The sequence below is a fragment of the Bos taurus genome, chromosome 19 (assembly GCF_002263795.3).
Source record: "Bos taurus isolate L1 Dominette 01449 registration number 42190680 breed Hereford chromosome 19, ARS-UCD2.0, whole genome shotgun sequence".
NCBI classification, from domain to species: Eukaryota; Metazoa; Chordata; class Mammalia; order Artiodactyla; family Bovidae; genus Bos; species Bos taurus.
In genome coordinates, this window is record NC_037346.1 from 50,524,330 (window position 1) to 50,552,027 (window position 27,698).

A 27,698-nucleotide genomic window follows, 5' to 3' on the forward strand; every position below is an offset into this window, starting at 1 on the left:
ATGTGGGTTCAGTTCCTGGGTAGGGAAGAGCCCCCAGAGGAGGGAATGGCAACCCACTCCAGTATTCTTGCCTGGAGAATCCCATGCACGGAGGAGCCTGGCGGGCTACAGTCCATAGTGTTGCACAGAGTCGGACACAGCGCAAGCAACTTGGCACGCATGCATTACAAACCGATTACAGTATAGCAGTCCCCACTCCAGTGTTCTTGCCTGGAGAATCCCAGGGACGGGAACCTGGTGGGCTGCCGTCTATGGGGTCCACAGAGTCAGACAAGACTGAAGCGACTTAGCAGCAGCAGCAGCAGCAGGACTACATAGCCATTGTGTTAGTTGGGTACCAAGGCTAGCTTTGTTGGACTCACAAATTAGACTTGTGAATGTGCTCCCAAAACACACATGTAAGGTTCATATGTAGGGGACTCAGTGTATAACACTTTAAATATTTTTGCATCTAATAGCATAGCTTCCATATATGCTTCTAATAGCATATATGATAAAAGACTGCTAAAACCACAGGGAGAAATGGATGATCCTCTGTCTTCGGAGCAGTTCCAACCCACCTCTCCCAACCATTGACAAATCAGCTCAAGCTGAAAACATTTGGCAAGTACATAAAAGATCTACATTACCCCACTGACCACTTTGATGGGAGGGACCCCAGAAGATACAGGGATGTCTCAAGGACCTGAGGCATTTACAAAAACTGTGTGTGTGTGTGCGTGTGGCAACTGAGACACAAAATGGCAAAATGTCCCAGTGAGGGAGCCCAGAGAATGAGGACAGAAGTTAGAAAGAAGTCACAAGCTGCTAACAGAAAGATAAACATGCCACCACTTCTGGAATATGAAGAATGTGCTGCTGAATGTTTGTTTGTAGTCAGATAGGAAATCAGAACTGAAATCGACAAATTCCTAGAACCAAGACAAAACGAAACTCCACCCTTCCCGTGATGCAGCAGATGCTATGATTTGAGGGTGAAACTTTCAAGAGAAGTAAAGGGATGACATTGAGGGAGCCTAGTGCCCTTGAAAGACAGGTTCCCAGGTTGCACAGCAAAAGATGCACGCCTTAGACAAGCGTGAGTGTTTGTACAGACACAAGAAATGTCTAGAAAGCTCTAAGAGGAAGTGTCCACAAATGTTACCTTTGGGAAGTAAACAGGAGTCCCAGTGAGATACAGCACAGTTCATTTCTCTTATCTTCTTGGGACATTTGAGTGGTTTCAGTTCAGTTCAGTTCAGTCCCTCAGTCGTGTCCGACTCTTTGCGACCCCATGAACTGCAGCATGCCAGGCCTCCCTGTCCATCACCAACTCCCTGAGTCCACCCAAACCCATGTCCATCGAGTCGGTGATGCCATCCAACCATCTCATCCTCTGTCGTCCCCTTCTCCTCCTGCATCACGGTCTTTTCAAATGAGTCAGCTCTTTGCATCAGCTGGCCAGAGTATTGGAGTTTCAGCTTCAACATCCGTCCTTCAGATCAGTCCTGAACACCCAGGACTGATCTCCTTAAGGATGGACTGGTTGGATCTCCTTGCAGTCCAAGGGACTCTCAAGAGTCTTCTCCAACACCACAGTTCAGAAGCATCAATTCTGTGCTCAGCTTTCTTCACAGTCCAACTCTCACATCCATACATGACCACTGGAAAAACCATAGCCTTGACTAGATGGACCTTTGTTGGCAATGTCTCTGCTCTTTAATATGCTGTCTAAGTTGGTCATAACTTTCCTTCCAAGGAGTAAGTGTCTTTTAATTTCATTGCCACAATCACCATCTGCAGTGCTTTACTTTCAACATAAACTAGTTTCATTTTCCAATGCTTTATCAGGATACCCATTGTCATCAAGGTCCCAGGAGGTCTCATTCTGTAGGGACAAGACTCTAAGTGCTCAGCCGAAGCTCAGGGCCCATCAGTGTGTGGGACTCTCCTCTCCTCCTGCTGCAACAGCCCCTTCCCAGGAGCCCCCATGAACTGAGAGACCCTAGGCAAGGCTGGATGTGAGGGCAAGCAAGGACTGATTTGGAAGGTGGCCTTGGAACTAGACCCTCCCTCCAGCACAGAGGAGAATGGTGGGCAAGCATCAAACACGACAAGTGGCAATTTGGTCCCCAGGCTGGATCATATCTGAGGCCCTTCGGATGGGGCCAGGGACCCAGGCCTTCGTGCCTCTTTGTGGGGAGGATGAATTTCACACTGACTTTCATGCACCTTCCTGTGAGGACAACTGACTCTGAGGCTTATTTATTCACCAGGCAAAGGTTACTCCTTTGGCACAGCCAGGACTTTGTCCTGTTCAACTCAGCTCCAGACACCAAGTTGTTGCTCAACGTTCAGGCCCTGAGTCCAGCTGGAGAATGGCCCTTCTTGCCCTTGATCTCCTTAAAGATCTAGAGGATCCACCTGTGGGGCAGCTGCAATGTTCTTTCCCGTCCAGTCTAGGCCCTTCCTCTGCCACCCACAAAATTCAGGGATCCCCTAGAACTTGGTTCTGCATTTTCCTTTCTTTACATGAAAGCTGGGCATCACCCACACCAGCAACTCTCTGCCCACTTGACAAGTACTTGCCCAGCCTGAGTCCACAGCCTCTCCCCTGGTGGCCCAGAAATACTTCTTTGCCCCTTACTCCACTCTACACCCTGCCAGCAGGTCACTTTAGGTTCTATTGGAAGGGGACAGTCCACAGGGCACTCAATTGGCACTGCGGACCTCTGGGCTTCCTCACCCCACCTCCAAACCATCAATAACTGTGGGGTCGCCCTTCTCCATACACCTTCGAGGCTTCTGCTCCCCCATGGAAGGACCTTCAGACTCACTGCCCCCACCCCACTCCTGCCTTCCAGGGGGCTTTATTGGAAGTGCAGGTCTGAGGACGGATGTCCTACACTGAACAGAGAAAAACTCTTTCTCCTGCTCCCAACCCCTGCCACAGCATCCCTGCTGGGTCTCTCTCTCCCAGGCTCTCTCCTCGGGGGTGCGGGGACAGAGCCAGGCCCAGCCCTGCACGTGCCCCTTTGTCTCTGGTCACCCTTGGCTCATGACTCCGCTGCCCCAGGTGTGACCTCCCAGGATACATGCTGCCCACAGCTGAGGCTGCACCTGGCCCTCTGACACGAGGAAGATGGAGCTGGGAGGGTGTACGCAGGCAGGCTAGGCAGCGGGATGATGACAGCAGCCTTCCTCCTGGTCTGCAGGAAATCTGGGCACTGCTGGTGAGAGCCCAGAAGCTAGTGAGGCTGGACGTGGACCAAGGACTCCGGGTTCAAATCAACAGCAGCCGCTTGCCCCCAGCAATTTGAAAAAAACAGAGCCTGGAGTCGAACAAAGAATGATTGAAACACCTCTGTCCTTCCCCGCCCTTGTGACTCTCACACATTGCCCTTATTCCCCACTTTCAGAGTCTCAAAGAGAGACTTCTATCTTAGTGATTTTTATAAGCACCAAAACCATTTCTACATGAGAGACGTACACATCCCTGCAAGGACACTCCTGGCTTCCAGCACTTCTCTGAGGTCAGCACCTATTGGACTCCACCCTCTAGGAATGAGGGCACTCAGGTATGCCCCAGGGACACCTGTTTTGGCCACAGAGTGTCTCTATACACAGCCTGCTAGGACTCTCCGTGGGGAGGGAGCCGGGAAGAGGGGCTCCTTCTGCTCAAGGGCTAATGAAGGACAATTTATAGTTTAAACTCTTTACCACTTGCTCCTACTCACTCTCGCTCCTTATCCCTGCCTGTGTCCCCAGCATGACTTCTATCTAGGTGGACCCAACTTGCATTTCTGAAAGATGGAATCAGGCTCTGAGGATTCTCAATGGGCAGGGCTTGGCCCAGTGTCTGTGTGTGGGGGTGATGTACACAGCAGGGGACTAGCAGGTCCCCAGATCCACGCAGCGGGGTGAACACACCCGGCTCCCCATAGGAGGATCTGTTCAGATGGAGCTTGAAAGGGGAGAACTCCAGGAACTTGGTCTCCTGGAAAACTGCCACCTACCGTTTTCTTTAGAATGATCATCTAATGCCCTGCGTTTAATAAAAATGTAATAAGAAATTCACTATCAAGAAACTCATCTTTTCCCCTGAACTCAGGGCAGTTCCTGAAACTTGAGTGACTTCCCATAACTTGAGGTTTCCTTCCTGAATGTTGGACGTGGGTGTCAGACCTCACGTGCATGGATTCTGAATCCTCCTCCCGCCTCCTCCTTGCTTGGCTCCGCCCTGGAATCTTTTGGGTTTAGTCCAGCGGCGTAAACCAGCGCACAGACAGGCTGAAGCTGCGGACCGGCTGGGCAGGCAGAGTGCAGAAGACGCAGGCGTGGAGGAGGCGGGGTACCCGGGCGCAGGTGAGAGCTTGAGGGGCGGTGGCCGGGGCTCCTGGTGTCCGCCGACCACTCAGCGTACTCAAATGGGGGCTGGGTTGATGGAGATGGGGCGCTGAGCTCTCAGGCTCTGCCTCTGCGCCTCCGCTGAGGGAGTGAAAAAGACAAAGACTTCGCAGTCCTGGTGGGGAACTGCGTCTCTGCAGCGCGGCCCCAGGCTTGGCTCTGCCCGTCTGTGGAAGGACAGAGAGTTGGCACCTCGAGCTCCTAGACGTCCACCCATCCGCACAGAGCCCCTGCTGTCCCGGACCACATCTGGGACGGAACACTTTCACATCCAAGCCAACACTGTGGCTCTCATACTTGCCCACACGCTCACTTTCATGCACATACACACTTGTGTGCACTCACAAGGGGCACACATGCACACTCAGCTCATTCACTCACAAACACTCATTAAGACAGAACGAAACCTCTGAGACTTCCCCTAAGGTCGGGGGAGAGGGGCACTCCACTGACTTTCTACGCTCTCCTTTCATTTTTGGTTAAGCTGCAGCAGCAATCTCAAAATTCAGTTCACCACCCACTACTGGTGAATGATCTGCCATTTGAAAGCCACTTTCCACTCCCAGTGCCTGAGAAGCCAGAGACCCTGGGAGGCCCTCATCCCCTGGGACTAAATAATGAAGGTGGTGGGAAGGTACAGACCACCCCTCCCCTCTCCCCACTCCACCCCCCAGAGAGTGCAACCAGCAGGTGCAAGGAGGGGGAGGATTCTCAGAGGAAGTGCCTTGTGAAAGAGAGTGAGAAGTAGCTCAGCTGATGGGCTGGCCTGCACTGAGGCTGTGAGCCAGAAAGGGTTTACAGACTCAGCCCCCAGGCCTGAAGGAACTTATTACTGCCCAGTAGGGATCTCTCCTGGCCATAGCAGCAGGGACAGGACACAGCAAAGGCTCCCTGGACTGGGGCATCCCTTCCCTCTGAACCAGGGTTGGGGCTCCGTTTCAGTGTCTCCTGAAGGTGGTTGGTCGCCTCCCTCCACACTGTTGGTGAAAGGCCTGCCTGGACAGCAGGGTGCTCACCATCCCATGTAAATATCCAGGTACATACACGTTACCACTGAGCCTTTGCGTGGAAAACCTGGTCCAGCTTCTCCTAGGTGCTGCAGGAATGGAGATCCCTGCTGACCGAGAACCCCTGTGCCCCTGGTCACCTGAATAGCCTCGAGCCACATACCTGCTGCCTCAGTTTCCCCAAGGTCCTGTGGCAGGACAAAGTGCTGGCAACGGCATGCACCTTCCAAGGTGTTCCACTGACTCCCAAATGTGATCAGGTCCCCAGTGACAGCACAAATCCCAGCTGTGTGCCCCAGCTTAATACATGGAGATACCAGCAGCTGTGACAGTGATCTGAGAGAATGATGAATTGTTGCCTCACTTTTCCCAACTCCAGAAACCTCAGGGCCCCTCCAGCTCTTGCCCCATCATGCAGTCTTCCTGTAGCACCCCCCACCCTCTGCCTTCTCACCCCGCTCTTCCCCTGTTGTGCCCTGGCCTCTCTCTCTCCCATTTTCCTGTCCTTTGCAGCATCAGAGACAAGAGGAGGGACTCAGGCAGAGGAGTGGAAATGCCAAACGTAAAAACCCATATGAATTTCAGATAACGAATCACTTTGAAATGTAAATATGTGGCAAATATTGCATAAAATATACCTATATTTAAAAATAAGACAGCAGTGGAACCCCAGACTGATAAGGGCGGCAAAGGTGCCTGAGGACACGGGGAGCTCCTCCCACCCCCAGTCCAGCTCCTCCATCCCCAGTCCAGCTCCTCCCACCCCCAGTCCAGCTCCTCCATCCCCAGTCCAGCTCTTTGCAGACACCCCTTCTGAACTCTATAATGTGGAAAAGTCTGTATCTCCATTGTACAGATTTGGTTTAATTGAGACTGGTCGATGGTTTCCAGGATCTGCCTCAACCTGGAGTTTTTCCCAGCTCCTAGGCTGTATCGTCTGACGATGAGGAGCCAGGCCCATGGTGGTTGGAGTTTGGGAGCAGAGCCTGGTGGGAAGGGACCCTGGCATTTCCTTGTCCAGATTCTGGAACCCTCCAGGGGCTTTCCCAGTGAGGAGAACCTCAGGGAGCACATGAAGTTGAACTGAGAGGCTCGTGTGTGTGAGGGCAGAGCCCCACCATGGCCTAGGGAAGGCTCAGGGAAGACTGGAGGTTTAGGGGCAGTGGGAAGAGCGGCAGGGAGTCCCAGCCAGTGCCCGTCTGGGAGCCCACACCTTCAGCAACCTTGGACAACATGACAGAAGATGGCCAGGGCTCACCTGTGCACAGGCCATACTCCCTCAGGAGGACTCCAAGTGGTGGTAGAAAGTCAGTGACACTTCCTGCTTTCAGAGTTTCTGGTCTTTTCATTATCTGTGAGAACATACCTATAAATAACACATCTAAATAAATAACACAAATGGGTATTTAAGGTGAAGCTAAAACAGATACTAATGTTTAAAAATGAGTCAATGTTAAATAATTTTTAGAACATAGGGGTATGTGAAAAGTGAAAGTGTTAGTTGCTCTGTCATGTCTGACTCTTTGTGACCCCATGGACTGTAGCCCACCAGGCTCCTGCATCCATGGGATTCTCCAGGCAAGAATACTGAAGTGGGTTGCCATGCCCTCCTCCAAGGGATCATTCCAACCCAGGGGTCAAACCCACGTCTCCCGCATTGCAGGCAGATTCTTTACCATCTGAGCCACCAGAGGAGCCCACCAATACTGGAATGGGTAGCCTATCCCTTCTCCAGGGGATCTTCCCAATCCAGGAATCGAACCGGGGTCTCCTGCATTAAAGGCAAATTCTTTACCAGTTGAGCTACCAGGGAAGAACTAATTTTTAGGACATAGGGATAGTGTTGTGAAAACCACAGAGGTTAGGGTGGGGAGGCTGGCAAGACAGGCTCTCTAGGGTGTTTCCCTGGCAGGTAGACAAAATATGAGATATTGAGAGCAGAGGGTGGTTTGGTGAGCCTGATGTAGGCTCAAGGGACCCCACACACCTTTCCCAGGGGGCCATGCGCTCGCTGCTGGAAGACACCATCCGCCCTCCCACCCGACCTCTGGACTTCAGCCTGCTTCGTCCCTTTTGCTTTCCTTTTACTTGTCAACACACACGCTCCCTCCCAGAGTCCAGTTGGACAGGTCAGCGTGTGTTACAAAAACACCGTTTTGCTGAGGTCACCCCTCTCCATGTCACCTGGTCCAGGTGCAGACCAAGGTTGACCTTTGACTCATTCAGCTCTGCCGGGCCCCTGCCCAGAGCTCATTGGAGGGGACTGACTGCACCCTTCGTGTGGCATCGGCCCTGCAGGGAATTCTGAGCAGGTCTAGGGACTGAGCACCTATTGTAGGCAGAGCATGTGGGGGCCCTAGGGGCCCTCCCCCCAGCACTGTGTGTGTGTGTGTGTGTGTGTCTCTGTGTGTGTGTCTCTGTGTGTGTGTCTGTGTGTGTGGGTCTGTGTGTGTGTGTGTCTGTGTGTGTGTGTGTCTGTGTGTGTGTGTCTGTCTGTGTGTCTGTCTGTGTGTCTGTGTGTGTGTGTGTGTGTGTGTGTGTGGGTCTGTGTGTGTGTCTGTGTGTGTCTGTGTGTGTGTGTCTATGTGTGTCTGTGTGTGTGTGTCTGTCTGTCTGTCTGTCTGTGTGTTTGTCTGTGTGTGTGTGCGTGCTGTGTGCAGGGACAGGGTGCTCTCCCAGGGAGTGGGAGTAGGATCCTGGAAACTTCTGAAGAGGGGGTGGCTTCTCCAGGCTAGCTTGTGCTGGCTCCACATGGAGTGAGACCCTGCGTGGTTCAGGACTGTGAATGAACCCACTCATTCATTTACTTTCAATCAACGTCCTGGTGGCTCAGAGGATCTGCCTCCAAGGCGGGAGACTCAGGTTCGATCTCTGGGTTGGGAAAATCCCCTGGAGAAGGGAAGGGCAACCTACTCCAGTATTCTTGCCTGGAAAATCCCATGGACAGAGGACCCTGGCAGACTACAGTCCATGGGGTCACAAACAGTCAAACAGGACTGAGTGATTTTCACTTTCACTTTTCACTCAGCATCCCAGAAAGTGTACTAGGAACTTGAAACACAACTCCTAAATTTATGGGAAGGATGAAAGCTGGACAATGGTCAGGAAAACGTGATGAGGAAAGGTTTTGAGGGGGTGAGATTCCTTCTGGATACTATAGACCCCTGGCTGTCTCTCTCCCAGAGAGACCACAGCTGCCCTTCCCACTAAGTCTCCTGGTCGCACTGGGCATTCGGTGATGATGCCAGGCCACCAGCAGGAGGCTCCCCCTCTCACACATGAGGGATCACTGCTCTCAGAGCACAGGCTTAGGTGGCATTCTTCCTTTGGGTCCCTGGGGGGTTAGCCCTCCATGTGACCCTGAGGACACCTGCCTGCTCCAGCCTTGGGGCTAGTGGGCAGGCCTCCCTGGAAACGTATTTTCAGCCTGGGGAGACTTGGCCTGCCTCCCCATCGATAGGACACACAGGCCCACGTTCGATGGGGAACAGGGGGGCAAAGGCTGTTCTGAGGTCAGTGGAAGCAGCAGAGTGGCTGGGATCCGAGGGGAGATCTTGAGGAGACTGGAAAGGCTGGGGGTCCTGCCCAAGGCTTCCTCCAGGACGGGTCAGTGGCCAGAGATGAGCACACAAGATCAATCTCCTGCCTGCTCAGGCAGCCTCAGGGGAGGACATCCCTGGGCGAGGGTCTCCCTTCAGGCAGCCCTGAGGGCTCTGGCTAGGAGGCCAGGAGTCACTGTCGACCACCAGCAAGGATGCCTTCGGGCCCTATGGGTCACTGGGCACCATTCTGTGTATGAGAACCTTCCAATTTAAGAAAAGTTATTTTATAAAAAATACTCAGGAAAAGAATTGAGCAGATCTTATCTAAGGTGCTAGGAAAAGCCCCAGCACAGGAAGTTGCAACACCTCTTTCTAGAACATTCCATCACATGAGGTTCTCAGCAGTAAGTAATAGTGTTGAGCTATTTATGCCCCATCCTGGCAATTGCTGAAAGGCAGCTGCTGGGTTGTGTCTACATGTGAAATCTCAGCCTCTCTTGCATTATGCTGAGCAGGCTGGGGCAGGATCAGGGCAGCTGTCTCTCTTCACTCAATCACCAAATTCTTGGTTCCAAAAAAAAATAATTAAAACCGTGTTAATGTTCTTGTGAGAAACTAATGTCCAAGGAAAGATAAACAGCCATAGAGAGAACCTGCCTTCCTGGGGTGAAAACGCATGATGGACAGCATAGTGGCCTGTACCCTGCGGCTGGCAGGGCCTGAATGGCCCCACGTGGTGAGGCCACCTTGGCCAGGGCGACAGGGTGCTTCACTCTTCAGTGCCTCAGGCACCACTTGTCCTCCTGGAAAGGAGCAACATTAGACCTGTGACATGCCACTTGCAAACAGACCTTGAGGAATATTCAAGATTTGAGCATAAAAATAGACAAAATTTGACGGTGATGGATATTCCACCATCTGGGAAGCCTTTTAAAAAGGATACTGTACACAAACAAACAAAAACTACTTTAAAACAAAACCCTGGAGCTTTGAAGGAAAAGACAGACAGGACGACATAAACACGTGGAGTCCTTATTCCAAAGACGATCTGGGGAGAAATGATGATGGAAATGTACTTACCCTGGAAGGCAGTTTGTTTCTTTAAGGGGTTAAAGTCTTATAAAGCTGTAAGGAGAAGACAGACACTCCCAGGAAGAGGAGCAAAGGGTTTGCAAAGGCAGTGACAATGCGGAAATCTGAAGGGCCAGAAACAGGGTGAGCTGGTCAGCCCTCCACAGCACCAGGTGTCACCAGGAAGAGGCGGAGCTAGAAGCCAAGGGGACAGGGCAGCTCACAAGCTAAGACAAAGGGAATCCTTGCAGCCACTGAAGTCAAGCTTTCAGGATCGGGGGAGGCAGACCTCACCAGCAGCACACTACAAAGTGAGAACCAGACACAGAGAAGTGGACAGAACGTGACCCAGAACACTCCCTCCAGTGTCTGTGGTTTGTGCATGATTATTCCAATGAGGGGAAAGCTGAGGTCTGGGGAAAGAGGGAGGGGCCAGTATGAGTGTCCTGGGGCAGCCGAGACCAAGAACCACAAACAAGGAATCAAAAGAAGCAAAGTTTGCCCTCTTCCAGTTTGGAGGCCGGAAGTCCAAAATCAAGGTATCAGCACGGCTGCAGGGAAATATCCTTCCTTGTCTCTTCCAGCTTCTGGTGGTTCTGGCGTCCCTTGGCTTGTGGCCACATCCCTCCAGTCTGTGCCTCTGTCAGCTCCTGGCCTCTCCCTGTGTCTCTTTCTTACAAATTTCTCTCTTCTTACAAGAAAGCCAGTCACATTAGATTGGGTCCACGCTGCCCTAATACGACCTCCTCTTTATGGCTGCAAAGGCTCTATTTCCAAGTAAGATCACCTTCACAGATTCTGGGTGGACATGTGTTTTGGGGCCACCTTTCACCCTTCCCTGATGGATCAGTGGTAAAGAAAGTGCCTGCCAATGCAGGAGATGCGAGTTTGATCCCTGAGTCGGGAAGATCCCCTAGAGAAGGAAATGGCAACTTACTCCAATATTCTTGCAAGTGAAATCCCATGGACAGAAGAGCCTGGTCGGCTACAGTACATGGGGTTGCAAAGAGTCAGAAATGGCTCAGCGACTAAAGAGCAACAACATTCACCCTTGTACATACAGTACAGAGGGCGAGAAGAGAGAGACAGTAGTGGGCTGTTTAACCTGATTCCACGTATGTAAAATCACATACGTGTGTGTGCACAGAACACGTGTCTCTCAGGTGACGTCTTTCTTCCTCAACTACAAATGTTGTACTTATGTGAGAAAAGAAGGCTGTCCTTCTGACAGTAAATTAGGAATAGAAGCAAGTTTAGAACATCAAGGGAAGCCAGAGACAGGAGCACCGGTCACAGGGGTCTGGGGGCTGAGACTGTCCCTCGCCATGTCATTCTCCTTGTTTGACCCAGAATCTCCTGGAGTCAGGACTGGGGCTGGTCACCAATGGCCCTCAGCTCCTGGAAGCAATTACATCCACACTTTCCTTTGCTCCTGGCCCTTCTGCCCAGTACCCAGCAAAGTGGAAAAGGAAAATCAGAGACACTGAATTCAAAACCAAAGGGTACCAAGTCCATGGCATTCTGGAAAAGGCAAAACTCCTGACATGGTAAAAAGATCAATGGTTATCAGGAGTTGGGGGAAGGATGGATGAATGGATGGAAAACAGAGGATTTTTCGGGCAGTGAAGCAACTTTTTGTTGTTGTTCAGTCACTAAGTCACATCCCATTCTTTGTAACTCCATGGATTGTAACCCGCCAGGCTCCTCTGTCCTCCACTATCTCCTAAGTTTGCTCAAATTCATGTCCATAGAGTTGGTGATACTATCTAACCATCTCATCCTCTGTATAGTACCTAATGGTAGCTACATGTCATTATGAAAAGTGAAAGTGTTAGTTGCTCAGTCATGTCTGAGTCTGTCCATGGAATTTGCCAGGAAAGGCTACTGGAGTTGGTTGCCATTTCCTACTCCAGAGGATCTCCCTGATTCAGGGATTGAACCCTCATCTCTTGTGTCTCCTGCATCGGCAGGCAGATTCTTTACCACTGTGCCGTTTGGGAATCGCAAATGTCAGTTTTACTGGATGTCAAAGCCTGAGATGATCATTTGTTTCAGAGGAAGTGAAAGTTCAGCTTTCCGGACTGTAACTCACGGGTAGCACAGGAAGACTCTTGTTGTTGATAAAAGCAAATCTGGAGAGTGGACCAAGTGTCCCCAAATGCCAATCCTCAGAATGCAAGAGCCAAGAGGGACAGGGAGCATCCAAGGTGGTCTTAGGCTGGTGTCAGGTTCAAGTGGCCACACAAGATTCTGTGTGTCATGACCATCTCTACAGGACACATGCTCAGGGAGTTTTGCATGTTTTATATAAAATTCAAGATAAACCCAGCAATATAAATGGACTTGTGTCCCAGGGACTTGTTTCCTGTCTCATCTGTGTTTCTCATCTGTCTGACAGTGGTCCCACTGCAGACATTATAAAGGTGTCGAGAAGGGTCATGACACAGTTGGGTCAGGGAGGAGCTTGGGGACCCTCACCCACCCTGGCCAGGGTGCAGCCCCTCTCACTGGCTTCCCAAGGAGCCTAAGGGAACTCTGACTCATCAGCTTTCCTTCCTTCAGGGAGTGTCCCAAAAACCAGTAAGGAGGACGAGGGACCCCTTAAAACTCATCCACGTCCTGCTGGCCATGCTGACGTCAGCATCCACTCTCCTCGCTCCCCGGATATTCTGGGTCCTCTTGTTGTTGGCCGCCTTCAGGAGTGCTCAGAGTGGAAGTAAGTCGCATGGTCCCAACTCTGCCAGGGGGACCCCAGCAGGGGCAAGATGGGTGTGGGAGGAGAGACCTAGATCAGGCCAGGAGGGGCCCAGGCTCCAGGTCATGCCAGTGACCCCAGGAAGGACAGTCAGTGGATGTCCTGAGGTCTAGCCATGACCCACACGTGTGACTTTCCCCGCACACAGCCTGGGACAACCCCAACTGCACCAGGGGTGTGGTTTCTGTGTTGAGGGGCAAGCCAGCCATGATGAGCTGCAGCATCTCCAATGCCTTCTCCCACATCAACATCTCCTTGAAAGCGAACCACACAGCACCCTGGAAGCTCATCTTCAGTGTAAAGCCCCCAGGAGACTTCTGCCAGGATGGATGGCAGCTCCGGATTTGGGAGGGTGAGGCCCATCTGGTGATTGAAGAAGCCCAGGACATCCAGGCAGGGCAGTACAAGTGGAGTCTGCAGGGGCGCCAGAGAAATGTCGAAAGCACCACCCTGAACGTCTCAGGTCAGCGGAGCAGAGAGCGGGGGTTTGACCCCAAGAGCTTCTCTGTTTGGCTGGGGGCGGGGGAACAATTTGGGAGGAGTGACTCGTGCCCACCTGAGGTGCCCAGAGCCACGGAGATGAGGCCTGAAGAGGACTTCTACCCTGCCCCACCCACGGCTGTGCTGTCTCTGAGCTTCTCACGGCAGCCCCAGCACGTGTGCCTGCTCACTGTCCCCGTGTGCTCAGGGAGCTGGAACTTCCCTCCCTAAACACCGCCTATCCCCCCACCCCCACCCCTTGCTGTGCTGCAAACTCCCCAAGTAACCGTCGCTCCCTCCCCACCCTCGCCTGTTCATACGCAGTCAGAGTCACCCTGAGCGCTGGGGACAGGAAGCAGGGATCCAGCTTTGCCCCGGACCAGGAACAGTGGGAGGGGCTGAGAGGCACCCCTCAGCCTAGCCGGGCCCTGGGCGGGGGACCCAGTGAGGCCTTTATGAACTCCTGTATCCAGGGCTCATCTGACACCTGGGGTGGAGGGGCTGCTTCAGGGCAGGCCCTGGGCAGGCCCCCGCCAACCTGCCCTGTGTCTCTTTAGCAGACCCGCATTACCTGCCTCTCACACCTCCCACAGGTAGGTGTTCCTATCTTCATCCTGGGCTACAGGAGGGGAGCCCCCAGAAAGCCCCCTTGGGTCTTCCCTCCACAGACACCCTCACCCTCTGTGCCTGGAGCCCTGCCCATCCCATGCACCCATCCCCCTGCCACTCTCCCACCCATGGGCTTCCCAACCACAAGCGATGTCCCCCTTGAGGGTGCCCCCAAGGTGGTGGGGGCTCCTGCACAATTGAACAAAGGAGGCAGGGCCTGGCCCCACCCCGCAGGCCCGTGCATAACGCTGCGCAGTCTCCAGACTGATCCCGAGGACAAGAGCCAGAACCACGTGGTCTTCCCCATCCTCGCCCTGGTCGTCCTCTCCATCCTGCTGATCTGCGCGCTGGCCTGGCAACGAAGGCGTGGTTACCCACTCTCCAGGCTCCAGCAGGTATGGGCCACTGTGCCTGGTCAGTGGGCTGGGGAGGGGATCTCGCATGGGGTCATCTCAGACCTGGCATAAACACTCTGCCCCATGTCCATGTACCCACCAAGACTAGTGAGAGAGAGTGAGCAGTGCCCCTTCCCTGGAGGACCCCAGCCAGCAAATGCAGTCCCAGTGCCAGAACACAGATGCCCCACCGCAGACAGGCCACTGATTCCACACTGTCCCTAGGACCCCCTGGACGATGGCATGCGGGCTTCCTTCTCCTTCCATGAGACCTAAGATGTGTGGGCGGTGGATGTGTCTGCAGATGCACCTGCAGACAGAAGGGTGTCTGCACGTGGCTTTCATCTCCCTCCCTCCCTCCTCTCTCCCCAGGTAAGGAGGCTCTGAGCCCGGAGTACCCAGCGCACCGCACTACGCAGAGCGGAATCGCTGTGGGCACGACCAGGCCAAGAACTAGGAAGCTTGGCAACATCCTGGCCTCTCCCTAACACACATGCCAAGGAGGGGTCCTTAGTAGGTCCTGGGGTCCAAAGTACAAAAATCTCAAGTTCCAAAGCACTTGACCTAACAGGACCCTCCCCCCTCCTCCACCCAACCCATGCCTGGGCTCCTCCTCTGGGCAGGAGTGCCACGCTGCAGTCACCTGGGAGATGCCCCAGTATGGGGTCCTCGGCCGATCATGTCTTTGGACCATGAATAAGACCCTCTTGGACCCTCTTTTCTTTGGACCATGAATAAGAACCAGTTTGAGGGACCTTCCAGGAAGCACCTGTGGAACCAAAATGAGGATATCAGTGGCCTGAGATGATGCATGAAGCCTCCTCCACCACCGCCACAGGGTAGAGCAGTCCCTCTGGATGGGAGGCCGGACAGGTGGCTGCTGGTGGAATCTGTGTCCAACCTCCCTGGTCTCCCCCAGACCTCTCTGTCACCTGCCCCACATGCTGCCCCTTCCTGTTCACAAATGTATATCAAACAGTACCCCAAACTGTATATGCCAGATGCCTTTACAAAAAAAAATTGTATAATTCCTGTGAGTGTATCCATTTTTTGGGGGGGTGGTGGGTGGCGGTAGGTCTTTTTTTCTTCCTTTTCTCTTTTGTTCTCTTATGATTGGATGACTATCTTTAGTCCTGCGCTTGAATTCCTTTTTCTTTTGTGTGTGTATATCTATGATATTAATAGATTTTTGGTTTGCCATAACCATGAGACTCTGATACAGCAGTCTACATACACGTGCATGATTGCTTTAAGTTGCTGATCTCTTCCTTTCCAATGCATTTCAAATATCCTGCATGCGTACCCTCCTCCTTTCATGATTACTGGTTTTGATATCATGTGTGTGTGTGTGGATGATTTCCTGCTTTTACTGTATGTTTGCTTTTACCGATGAGCCCTCCCATTTCATCCTTTTCTTGTTTCTCGTTGTGGCCTTTTCTTTTCAGCATAGAGAAGTTCCTTTAAAGATAGAGCTGCTGGGATGACCCAGAGGGATGGTATGGGGAGGGAGGTGGGAGGGGGGTTCAGGATGGGGAACACGTGTACACCCGTGGCGGATTCATGTTGATGTATGACAAAACCAATACAATATTGTAAAGTTATTAGCCTCCAATTAAAATAAATAAATGAGTAAAAAGATAGAGCTGGTTTGGTGGTTCATTGACTGTATTCTTAAAAGATACATATAAAGTGATAAAAGGTTTTTCTAGAAGTACTACATTCAGCACTTTGCAAAGCAATCATCCACATTGCTAATCTTCAAGATGAATACACTAAACTGACTAGCAAATCATTGAATGAGCTGAGAAATACATCTTTAAGTGAAGAAAATAAAAATCTGAAAGAAGCTGCTGTGAGTCTTACAAGCTAAAAAGTCCCAACGAGGGCTTCCCTGGTGGTCCAGTGGTTAAGAATTCGCCTTGCAACGCAGGGGACATGGGTTCAATCTCTGGTGAGGGAATTAAGATCCCAAGTGCTGTGGGGCAGCTAAGCCTACATGCCACAACTAGAGAGCCCATGAGACCCGACACAGCCAAATAAATAAGTATTAAAAAAAAAATACATGCAGAAGGCCAGATATCTGGGAGTCCTCACTCATCTTGAAGAATCTCAGATTGGATCAATGCACGGTGCCTGGCGACTCTCCTCACAGGAGGGTAACGATCCCAGAACAGCTTCGCTGGCACCCAGACTCCAGGTCTAGAACTGACCGTATTTGCATCTCCCAGGTTAAAGAAAGGTTCGTGCCAGAAATGCTGGGTTTGTTCCACCCCCTGGGCCAGGCCCCTCAGACACAGTGGGCACGGCACGCGGGACCGCCATGCTTTGGGGGCCAAGGAAATCTGTTCCATTTTGCCTAAGGCAAACCAAAGGTGTTGATGCTTTGAAAGTCGTTCAAAGGTCATTTTAATATTGCTATTACGGTGGGACGGGCTCACATTAAGTCATTCAGCCCCTGCACACCCAAGGCAGGAAGCCTAGAAAGAAATACTGTGTCTGGGTCTTTGACTAATTTTAATTTTCGACTTGTTGCTTATCTGTACATTCAAGGATTTCTCTAAAGGAAGTTTAGCCCTGAGTCCTTGCAGTGTCCTAGAAACCCTTCCCCCCAGACCCCCCTTGCTCGTCCTCAGCCACACTGGCCCTCCTGCAGGCACTCAGAAACCCCAGGCATTCTCTGGCCCTGGGGACCATGCGTGTGCTGATGCCTCTGCTTGGAACCCTGTTCCCAGATATGCAACCTGACTCTCTTTCACCTCCTCAGTCCTTTACTCCTGTGGCCCCTGAGGTTCGGCACCCCTCTCCCAGCAGGTGCTGTGTGTCCTGCCGCAGGTCTGCTCGTCCTTCCCTGGAGTCGTCTCCAGGCCACGGGCCTCTCGTTCATCTCACCCTCTGCCCTTGGCACTGGCGCTGGCACACACGGGCGCCCAGAGAGTGCTGGTGATGAACAAAGGCAGGACGAGGTTGGAATGGGGTGTGTTTGACAACTCAGACGCTTTTATTGCTTCCTGGCAACAATTTTGCTAGGATCCTCTGGGCCTTTGGCAAGATTCTGCCCCTGAAATAGATACCCCCTCACGCAAGAAGTGTCTGTAGATAGGTGGACAGCCCCTGCTAGGGGCGGTCACCCAGCAAACCTAATCTGCTCCCACCCTAGACCCCACCCAGGACCCCGAACCATCAGCACAGGAGCGTCCAGTCAGAGGAGGGGGTCTCCAGGGAGGAAATCTCTTAGGACTGTCTGGCCATGTGTGAGCCACGTGCACACACCCGGCACACGCACATGTGGCTTTGGGCCAACACTGGAAACTTGGCCCTCTAGCCAAGGCTGCCAGAACAGAGAAACGTCTTCCTCTTCCTGGTTGCCCAGAGTCTGTCTCCTCTTCAAGGACCTCCAAGCCCTCGGGGTCAGGGTCCAGGCATGGGTCTCCCTCTGCCCTGAGGGCTGCTCACCAGGACCCTGGTGCACCAACATACTGGATGGTAGCCCAGCTGAGCGGTGTCCAGCCCTTGCACCCACAGGAAAGAGAATCGTGAGCCACTCGGGCAGCCACAACCTGGGCACATGCCCCGGGTCTTTCCCTATGACCACACCCAGCCCCCAGGCTGCAGTGGTGACTGACTTGATACTCCAAGTTTCTGGACATAAATCAGGTCCCAGCAGAAAGTGAGCCAGAAGACCAGGATATCTGGAAGCTGACCCCCATCCCCACCTGGGTACCCCCTTGTCTTTCTCCTGGTCCTGCCCCTGCCCATTCTTGCCCTCCTTTCTCCTCTCCCTGGTGTGCAACCTGGGCAGAGGGCCAGGATCACAGATCTACATGTGAGTGCTCAGACTTAAGAGTTGGGGAGGAGCGCTGCCCCTCCCAGCCTCGCCTACAGCACGTCCCCTCGCTCATGGTACCACCTCCAGCAAGCCTTCCTGGAGGGCTCAACCGCCCGTCACTGTGTGCAGCCCCCCTGCCTACCTCCTGCTCCATCTTGCTCCCACCGCGCCTGAACGTGGCACCTGGGAGGTGGTGGTGGCACGCAGTTGGGCGCTACAGACAGGAAGAACCGTGACAGCCCAGTGAGAGGGGCCCCTGCTCTTCCTCCTGCAGTGAGCATGGTTGGGCTCCTGGGGCTCCTGCTGTTCCCCTTGCTCCAGGCCGCTGGAGGTAAGGCTTCCCGACTCTCCATTACCCCATCCCCCACCACACCCCCCGCAGCAGGCTTAGCGCTTCCACTCAGCCGCGTTGCAGCCCTCCCCTCCCCACCTCAGACTGTCTTTCCAGGGAAGGGGGTGATCTCTGGTGACTTTGAGGGAGACCTTCCCTTCGGGCCCTGGAAGTCCCTGCTGGGGGTCAAGTCCAGCCTTGGACACTTGGACCCAAAACCATGGGTGTTGAGATGTGGCTGATGTCTGGGTACAGAGTCTCTGTGGTTGAAACTCTTCTTTCTCTTTATCTGAATTTTCTCCTACAACCATCAAGGCTGTTTTTGTCTTGAGAAAACATCGTCCTTCTGCTTGCCTTTTGTGCAAAGTTCTGCAGTGAGCAAGAGCCCTTAGTTCCATAAAGTGGGATGGGGAATTGGCGGGCACAATTCTTGTGCCCCCTCCCCCCAAAAAAGAGCTGCAAAATTTAGTTTCTGGAGAAGTCGATGTTTGGATTATGTTTGCACCTGGAAGCTGGCCCTGCTGGGCCCCACTAGGCAGACGAGGGAAATTTTTGGGTGTCTCAGGGACAAGTCAGATGTGCCCACCTCATGGAGCCACTGGCTTCAAGTGCCTGGAAATGGTGGGAAACTGAGGCAGTTAGTGTTAAAAGAAACAGGGAGAGAAGACAGTGCCCCTGGCTCTTGCGGGAACTGCCATTTAAGAGGGGGAGAAGGTGTAGAACCGGGAAGAGTGGTTGGAGGTCTAAGTGCTTTGGAAGGAAGAGGCCCCCCCTCCAACTTCCCCTGACCCTCAGGGTGGGGAGAGGTCACAGGTGGCCTGGCCCTCTGGGATCCCCCTGGAACTTGAGGACAGCCCAGGGTGCTGGCACCATGTGTCGCTTGCTCCAAGGCTTCCAAAATTTGCTTCATCCTTGGTGACATGTCAACAGTGGACTGTCCCTGGGCACCACTGCCCTGTCACCATCCCCTGCACAGAGATGGGTCCCTGCCCTTCTGGCCAGGCCAATGGTGATGGTGGCAGGTCCTCCTTGCAGAGGTGTGGCAGTCCCCCCGCAAAACGATCGCTTTAGAGGGGGACTCCGTCAACATCACCTGCTCCACCCCGGGGACCCTGCATGGCATCTACCTGAAAAAAACGTGGCCGAACAACAGCGATGTGATTTACTATGAAGATGGGTCGGAGCCCACCGTGGACCCGCAGTTCCAGGGCCGCATTGCCTACTCAGGGCTGCAAAGCAACCTGACCATCAGCTTGTACCACCTGCAGTTGGCTGACACCGGTGGCTATACCTGTGTGGCCATCATGGATGATAAGATCTTTGGTCCCGGCACCTTGGTCATGGTGACAGGTAGGGAGTATGCCAGTCCTGGGACCTCTCCACCTGCCACTCGCCAGCCTGGGGTCCATCTGCCCCTGTCTGGGAACCTTCCCTCTAAGTTTGCTTGAGTTACTCCTTCCAACATGAGCCCAACTCCTCTAGAAAGCCTCCTGGATTCCCCCCCACCCCCCATACACACTCCAAAGACCCACCCTGCCCTGAACTACAGAGATTCCCAGGGACTCCCTCACCTGCCGAATGCCTCTCTCTGTTCCTTCTTCCCAGACCAACTGCCCCAGGCAGCGAACACATGCCAGGAGTCTTGGCCGATACACTTTGCCCTCCCCACGGCCCTGGCTGTGGGCTTCTTCCTCATCGGGCTGGGACTGGGAGCAGTGTGTGTGCTGATAAGAACACAGGTCAGTATGGACCCTCAGGTGTCACCAGTGTCCCTAGAAGCCCACTTCTCTCAGAGAGCATGACGGGAAGGAAAGTGGGTAAGCCTCGGGGATCTGGCCTCATGGGAAACCCCAGCACCCACTCACTCCTTCTGTCAGGGGCCCTGGGAGCTTAGAGGGTTTGGATGGTGAGGCCCAAGGTGAGAGGAAGCCCAAGAACTGGAACCACCTGCAGGGATGATCGTGGTGCCAGGAACACAGGTCCTGGTCAGCTATTTAAGGGGGATTAGCAAGGTTCAGGGTGGCTCAGAGGGTAAAGAATCTGCCTGCAGTGCAGCAGACCCGAGTTTGAGCCTTGGATCAGGAAGATCCCCCAGAGAAGGGAATGGCTACTCACTCCAGTATTCTTGCCTGGAGAATCCACCTGAACAGTGGAGCCTGGTGGGCTACAGTCCCTGTGGTTGCAAAGAGGTGGACACGACTGAGTGACTAATACTTTTCACAGAGGGTTCCAGAGAGATCCTTTCAGAGAACATGGGCATGCTGCATGTGACTGTGAAAGTGTGCACACATATACATATGTGTGCATGCGTGCATGAGTGAGGCTTGTGAGCATGTGAAAACCACGTGCAATTGTGTGCTGGAGGTGGGAAAGGAGGGGCCAACAGAAACAGGGGCCAGGGAGTGGTCAGCTCACCCCTGGTCCTTCAGCTTTCACCCCCGCATTAGCCCAGCACCTCCAGCTCTGCATCCCCAGGGAGCCAGGCCCCCTTCCCTGTCCAGGGCCAGGGTGCAAGGTCAATTCTACCTTCCACCTCCCCACCGCTGCCCCCGGGGCCCTGCCTCTGCCCACATCACCCAGGCCTAGGCAGCGCTGGAGAACCGAGGGGCTGGCTGAGGACCCTCCTGGAACAGCTTCATGCAGGCCCCCAAATCTATTATAAAAGCTTCCTGAGGGGAAATGCCATGAAGACAGAGGGTGCTCCTGAGCGAGCTGCCGCAGTGGGAGACAGCAGGCTTTCTTTCAGATCCAGAAACTCTGCTGTGCGAAGGATAAGAGCCCAGTGTTCGTGATCTATGAGGACATGTCCCACAGCCGCTGTAACACCATGTCCATCCCCAACCAGTACCAGTGAGCCCGGCAGGACCCCAGGCCTCCCTCTGTCTAGCAGAGCTCTGGGCCGACCATCCACCCAGAACGAACACACAGGCAGCTCCCCACAGCAGTCAGGCTCCCACAGCCTCCTCCAGGAAGCCCTGCTTGCCTGCCTCCCACCCTTGAGGCTGCTCCTGGCACCTTGTAACCACTGGAAAGGAAACTTCTCTGCCCCACGGCTACCCTGGCCTTTGCATGGTAAAAGAGACTGCTCTGAAGGATGGACCTGCCTTGGGGTAGTGGTCAACTGGGAGGCTGGGAGCTGAACTCTGACCCCAGTCAAGCCTTGCCAGAAATAAAGGACTTCTCTTCTCCCCTTTCCAACTCCAGTGTCTATTTCTCAGCCAGTTCAGAGTCGAGGCGGGGAGGTTTGCCTGACACCTTCTCTGGCATCGCTGAGGATTTCTGCAGCCTAAAGGATTCTGTGTGAGATTTTCAGGAAGGAGGGAGGGGCCAGGGGACGCAAACTCACTCCAGTTCCTGTTATGGCTGAGAAGGTGCACATCAACCAGAGCCCTCCCAGCCTCGCTGGCCTCCACCACAGGGTGAGTTGCGGACAGAGGAAGGGGAGCAGTGATCTGAGAGTCTCAGCAGAGCTGCTGGGCTCTTAACTGGGCTGCTCCCAGTGGGCGCTCATGTTGCCGTGTGATGGGAATTGGGGAACCGACCTTGGGGAAACAAATGCACCCCGCATGGGTGTGAACTGTAGCTGCATCCTCCCGGACCTGGAGCCAAGAACTGGTAGACCATGCTGCCCACCAACTGAAATGAGAAAGCCCTTCATCCACTGGGTTTGCAAAGATTAAAATGTCTTTAAATAATGACACTCCTTTTAGCTGGAATTGAGTCTTGGGGACATGATCTTTGGTCACAGAAACAAGATTACAGTGATAGCCATGTCAGTGTTGCTTTCAATGACAAAACCAGCCACTGAGAAACTCCCTAGATGTCCAAATAAGAGAACCGCTCTACCGATTATGGTGCGCACACACACCAAGTGCTAAAAAGACGCCATGAAGAGCGAAACATCATGCTAGGACCTTTGCGAGATGCCATAAGGATACAAGCTGGTGCAGAGTATATGTGTGACCCCACACATGTACAGATGGGAGTGTGTGGTTGTTTAAATGCCTGGCAGCACCATTACGTCTACACGGATGAAATAATGGAAGAACAGAAGAGGTGGTTCTGTCTGGCTGTGGGGTGTGTGTCACTGGGGCAGGGATTCACTGAGACACACTGGGTTTGGGGTGGGCAGCTTGGGATGTGATCTCAACAGCTCTTGTGGAGGGTACCAGGACCTGTGGCTGGGACCCAGATGGGGAGGCAGAGACAAGGAACACAGCACGCCCGTCTCCCAGGGGCCCGAGGAAAGGCAGGCCGCCCCGCTGAGCCAAATGCGGCAAGTGTTCACCTGTTACCTGATGACTTCTGGTCCCCCTCCTGACCACTCAGCAGCATGTCACTGGGCTAGTCCTGCCCCTCTGGGACTCAGTTTTCCCATATGTAAATTAGGGGAGTGGGCCCATGCTCCCTTCAAGAGCTGGGTTCAGGACTTCCCTGGGGGTCCATTGGCTAAGACTCCATGCCCCCAGTGTAGGAGGCCCAGGTTCAATTCTTGGTCAGGGAGCTACATCCCACGTGCTGCTATCTAAAGATGCCACATGCTGCAAGGAAGATCAAAGATCCTGAGTGCTGCGACTAAGACCTGGCACAGCCAAATAAATAATAACAATAATAATAATTTACAAAGAGCTGGACTCTGTGGTTTCCCAGTCACAATGAGTGCCCTTTCCACTGCCCCCACCCTCAGCTCTCACCGTAGCTTTAGCCTCTTCCCAGCTCCTGAGACAAAAGCAGACAGCACCTTCAGCATCAGCCCACCTCCAGGGGCCCTTGTCATCGGACACATCTCTCCACCTGACTCCACCCCAGTGACCAGCGGTCGTGCCCCCTCCAACCTCTGCCCTTTCTTGTGGTCTGTGCTGGGGGTCATGCTGCCCACCGTCCTCCCCTCACATGATCACCCTTAACTGTCTGCTTCTCTGTCCTTTCTATGGAGGGCAGGGCTGAGTCCCTCCTCCATGTGCCCCCTGCCCCACATCGAGCCCCATGCTTGCTGGACGTGTTCCATACACGTAAGCACATTGGCATTTAAATACTGCTGGCTTTGTTTCTGTTGTGACAGACAGCCTGAGTGCGCTCTGGGTCTTGGTTCTCCCACATTTACCCCTGGGCCTTGATTTCCTCAGTGTCAAATGGGGACAGGGAATTCCCTGGCAGTCCAGTGGTTGGAACTTTGTCCTTTCACTGCCAAAGGCCCAGGTTTGACCCCTAGTCAGGGAACTAGGATCCCGAGAGCTGCACAGCGTGGCCAATAAATAAATAAATAAAAAAGAAGGACGGGGTCTGCTCTACCTAGGGGTGGGGGGGCATGAGGACTGAGATATCTCGGGACAGCCCTCAGAGTAGCCTCTGTACAGCAAACGCTCCACCACCTGTGCAGGTATGGGCTGAGCCCCTGGAAGCTGGAGGCAAAGGCCTTGACTGCAGGCAGCAGCCCCCATCCTCAGACTGAAGCTTTGGGGGTTCCAAGGCGGGCCTTTTAGAATTGGAGAAACAGAGTTCAGCTTGGCCCAGGCTGGCCTATCACTGGGGATAGCAATGGAAACACGGGCCTCTAGGCATTGGCTCCTCCCTTCTCAAGCCCCCAAAGCCCGAGAATGGCCACTGACCCTCCTGACACAGGGGCTGGCCAGGGGCTGCAGCCAAGGGGGAGGGGCTGGCATGGTGGGCAGAGGGGTTGGAGTGGAGGGTCTTGGCTGGCCCAGGGGGGGCCCTCTTTCCACTCCAGTTTGGCCTGCCCCAAAACCCTGGGCTAAACTCTCAAATTAAAAGAAAGTCTCAAATTGGATTTAAAAGAAAAGATTCAACACTATATTTTCTTCAAAGAGCCACAGGACACCTGTGGGACAAAAAGTATGGAAAACATATAAAAAGCTAACATGAACTACAGAGTTACCAATTCTATTTTCTGACAAAACAGTACTTCTGGCAAAGCAGCAACAGAACAAAAACATATAACCAACATGTACCCGTGTATCTAAAATTAGCAAAATAGGTACGAACAGGAAGGACATAACCGCGGGGAGAAATAGATAGATCAACCACTTACGCCTGAGATTTCAAAATGCCCCTTCAGATGTGAATTAAGCTGTTAGTTAACGTGAAATCCCACACTCATCAAACAGAAAACAGACACGATGGCACGGCATATGAAAAGCTTTTAAAAATGATCATTTACTGTCTAGAGGAGCTGAGCAAAAACAGAAACAGAATGAAGCCTGCAGACTCAACGCTGTTGACATGAGCTGCAAATGTTAACCGCACAAAAGAGCAATGCCCGTTTTATCCTAACTAGACATTCCCATGAGAAGTCAGCCCTGAGCTTCTGAGCGGGGCAGGGGGCAGGCTGTGAGTTATCCTGGATGATCTGGAGGGGCCTCTGACAGGGACCCAGCCTGGAGGCCGTGTGGCCAGCCCCAAGATCCACCCCGGGCTCGCCCTAGAGTGCGGCAGGGAGGCTCGCTCCAAGGTTCAGGCAGCATGTGCAGCCCAGGGGAGCCAGAGCTCACGCACACCAAGAGGGACTCTCTAAGGAAACCAACATGAAATCACCAGTACAAAACCAGAGACAGAAGCAAATGCTTATTTGAAACGAGGAAAGAAATCGCAAATTTTATAAAGCATCCAAAATATCCAGGAAATAACAATATTTTGAAATTAACTGACACCGCTGACCATTCTGGTTTTTTTGTTTGTTTTTGTTTGGCTGCATAATTTCACTGCCTCCTCTTTGGTGGCCTCTTCAAATGACCACGAAAGAACACAGAGAAATATCATCCTTATGAAAGCACAAGCCTGGCCAGGACAAGATGTTCATGAGGGACCAGGATGTGCTTGGCCAGCTGGGGATGTAAAACAGGTGCCTTGGCTCCCTACAAACACAGGAATTTCAGGAAATTCTACTTTTCAGGAGTCTCACACAAAAAGAAAAAAGGGTGGGGGCGGGGGGGTCGCAGCTATAATTGTGTCTGACTGCATCGTGGAGAGCAGTCCTAGAAGTAAAATGTGTGTTGACCAGCATGGACAAGTACCACGGCCTCTGCCAACAATCTCACATCTTATACACCTCACCTGACGCTGCCAGGACATGGATGCGAAGGACACGGATCCCTTTTGTCCACCCCTTGAATGACACATCTCACACCTTCCTGTCATGAAGCCAGAGAGCCTGCCCAGAGCAGGGGGCGTGTAGGGAAGAAATCTGTACCTGGAGGCCAGAATGAATTACAAATGTAGTGGTTTAAAAAACAGCAATTAATTTTTTCACAATTCTAGAGGCCAGAAGTTCAAAACCAGCGTAGGGTTGGTACTTCCTGGAGGCTCCAAGGGAGAACCTGCCCCAGGCTTCTTCCAGCTCCTGGTGGTGCCGGCGATGCATGCTTCCTGGGCTTATGGCCGCGTCTCCACACTCTCTGCCCTGTCACCACATGGCCTTCTCCCAGTATCCAAAATCGTCTCTCCTTATAAGGACATCAGTCGAATTGGGATTAAGGCCAGACAGGATGGTCTCATCCTGACTTGACTACATCTGCAAAGACCCTGTCTCCAAATAAGGTTCCATTCACACGTCCCGGATGGACATGAATTTGGGGGAGTACCATTCACCCTTGGGCTTCCCTGGTGGCTCAGCCGTAAAGAACCTGCCTGCAATGCAGGAGCTGCAGGAGACGTGGGTTCGATCCCTAGGTCAGGAAGATCCCCTGGAGGAGAGCATGGCAACCCGCTCCAATATTCTTGCCTGGAGAATCCCATGGACAGAAGAACCTGGTGGGATACAGTCCATGGGGTTGCAAAGAGTCAGACCCAAGTGAAGCAACTTAGCACACACGTATTCACCCTCAGTGCTCCATTCCTCTCCCAGATAGATAGCAAAATCTTCATCGATCTTAAGAGCCACTGCACACCCATAAATAGACCTCGCAAACCAACTAAATGTATTCTCAGCTCAATTTGCTCTTAGCCAGGCCTCAGAGACGCTCTGGGCCAGACTGAGGCCACCTGACACGCAAGCAGACTGGAGGGAGACAGGGGTCTGGACCACTGCGGTTACACATCTTCACCAAGTTTTACATCATACGCGATGCTCCAGGCCTTGCGAGCGCCTAAGGCCTGATTGTCAGAACCACATAGCAAAGCCGCCTGGGCCCACTGGCTAGTTTATTTCCAGGAGATGGTGTCCACCCTGATTCTGCTCAAACCGCCTACGCACTGCTTCTAGATACCGTAGAGGGGATGGTTATTTCTGTATGGCAGGTGAGATGGGGCCCAGATCCTTGAAGGGCAGCATGGATCCCAGATCAAAGACCCACCTCAGTCCCACATCTTGAAGCTTCCTTGAGGGTCTGCTATGGGCTCTCAACCATCAGGACTGAGACCACCACAAGCCCTTACCCTACTGTGGAGCTTTCCAGCCCGGCCACATACCACATTGCTGTGGGGTCAGCTCTGGGCTCTCCGAGGAGGGGACACCCAATTCAGGGTCAGTGGCTGCTTGGCCTGAAGAACACGCCGGGCTGTGCCTGAGTGATGTAACCACTTTGGGGTCCAAAGGCAGAACCAGGGCAGTTTTTGTTCTTCTCACTGAACAATTTTCATGTCCGTGCAACAAATACTGACCGAGTGGCCATTCTGCACAGTGGTCTAGGCCCTGTGGGTACACCGGTAAAACAGGGCCCAACCCCCAAGGAGCCAGCACTCCCAGGAGCCAGGAGAGAGGTCTGGAAAGAAGCACTTGGGTGCAGGTGACAGAAACAGCGTGAGGGGCTTCAGGGAGCCGGGGCCGGGGGAGGGCCGCAAGGCTTCACGGGGCCAGCTTGGGGACTCCCAGGGACCATGCCGCAAGAGGGACAGAAGGATCTCAGCCTGACACCAGGCTGAGGGTCAGGGCTATAGACAAGTCCATCTGCTGCCTTCACTGCCCCCGTGGAGAACTCAGGTCACTACAGGCCTGAGCAAGGGGGAGGGCTAAACACGAGGAGCCAGGCACAGAGACGGGCAGCCACCGAAATGTCAGGCTACCCACAGGCGCCTGTCAGCCGCATCAGCAGAGGCTGTGGTTGCCACGACAGGGGCTTCTCTCAGGGCCACAGGAAGGAGAGGCAAGACCTGCAGTTGCCCTCACCAAATTCTCACCCCCCGACACCGCAGGCCTCACATCCGCCCCCAACCCTCCTCAGTCCTGCAGCCCCCCATCCTTCCCCACAAGCTCCCAACCCCCACACGGGTAATAACACAAGTGGTGTCTGGTGCCTGTATCCTGGCAACTATCTTTCACACCTAAACCCAGGAACCTGCGA

The 27,698-nt window shown here is 53.3% G+C and overlaps 2 protein-coding genes across 8 annotated transcripts; both read left to right on the forward strand.

Moving 5' to 3' along the window:
* The first annotated feature begins 4,246 nt into the window (after window positions 1–4,246).
* LOC781977 (secreted and transmembrane 1-like) lies at window positions 4,247–15,885 on the forward strand. 6 transcript variants are annotated; one of them, NM_001102326.1, is given in 6 exon segments: window positions 4,247–4,344; window positions 12,569–12,722; window positions 12,910–13,224; window positions 13,802–13,834; window positions 14,085–14,245; window positions 14,618–15,885. In NM_001102326.1, coding segments are annotated over 5 exon segments (612 nt in total). In that variant the 5' UTR covers window positions 4,247–4,344; window positions 12,569–12,634; the 3' UTR covers window positions 14,633–15,885.
* Window positions 15,886–18,150: 2,265 nt separating this feature from the next.
* CD7 (CD7 molecule) lies at window positions 18,151–21,600 on the forward strand. Of its 2 annotated transcripts, none has more exons than XM_005221024.5 (4): window positions 18,151–18,402; window positions 19,438–19,752; window positions 20,008–20,219; window positions 21,149–21,236. In XM_005221024.5, the coding sequence occupies exons 1-3, from the start codon at window positions 18,351–18,353 to the stop codon at window positions 20,202–20,204; spliced, it is 564 nt and encodes a 187-aa protein (XP_005221081.1). In that variant the 5' UTR covers window positions 18,151–18,350; the 3' UTR covers window positions 20,205–20,219; window positions 21,149–21,236.
* The last annotated feature ends 6,098 nt before the right edge of the window (window positions 21,601–27,698 follow it).

Excerpts from the sequence above, each read along its gene's own strand:
- CD7 (XM_005221024.5), top strand. The coding sequence starts at position 18,351 with ATGGTTGGGCTCCTGGGGCTCCTGCTGTTCCCCTTGCTCCAGGCCGCT. Across the intron at positions 18,403-19,437 it reads CTTGCTCCAGGCCGCTGGAG|AGGTGTGGCAGTCCCCCCGC; the intron begins GTAAGGCTTCCC and ends TCCTCCTTGCAG. Across the intron at positions 19,753-20,007 it reads CACCTTGGTCATGGTGACAG|ACCAACTGCCCCAGGCAGCG; the intron begins GTAGGGAGTATG and ends CCTTCTTCCCAG.
- LOC781977 (XM_005221082.5), top strand. The coding sequence starts at position 12,635 with ATGCTGACGTCAGCATCCACTCTCCTCGCTCCCCGGATATTCTGGGTC. Across the intron at positions 13,225-13,798 it reads CACCACCCTGAACGTCTCAG|CAGACCCGCATTACCTGCCT; the intron begins GTCAGCGGAGCA and ends GTGTCTCTTTAG. Across the intron at positions 13,835-14,084 it reads GCCTCTCACACCTCCCACAG|GCCCGTGCATAACGCTGCGC; the intron begins GTAGGTGTTCCT and ends CCCACCCCGCAG.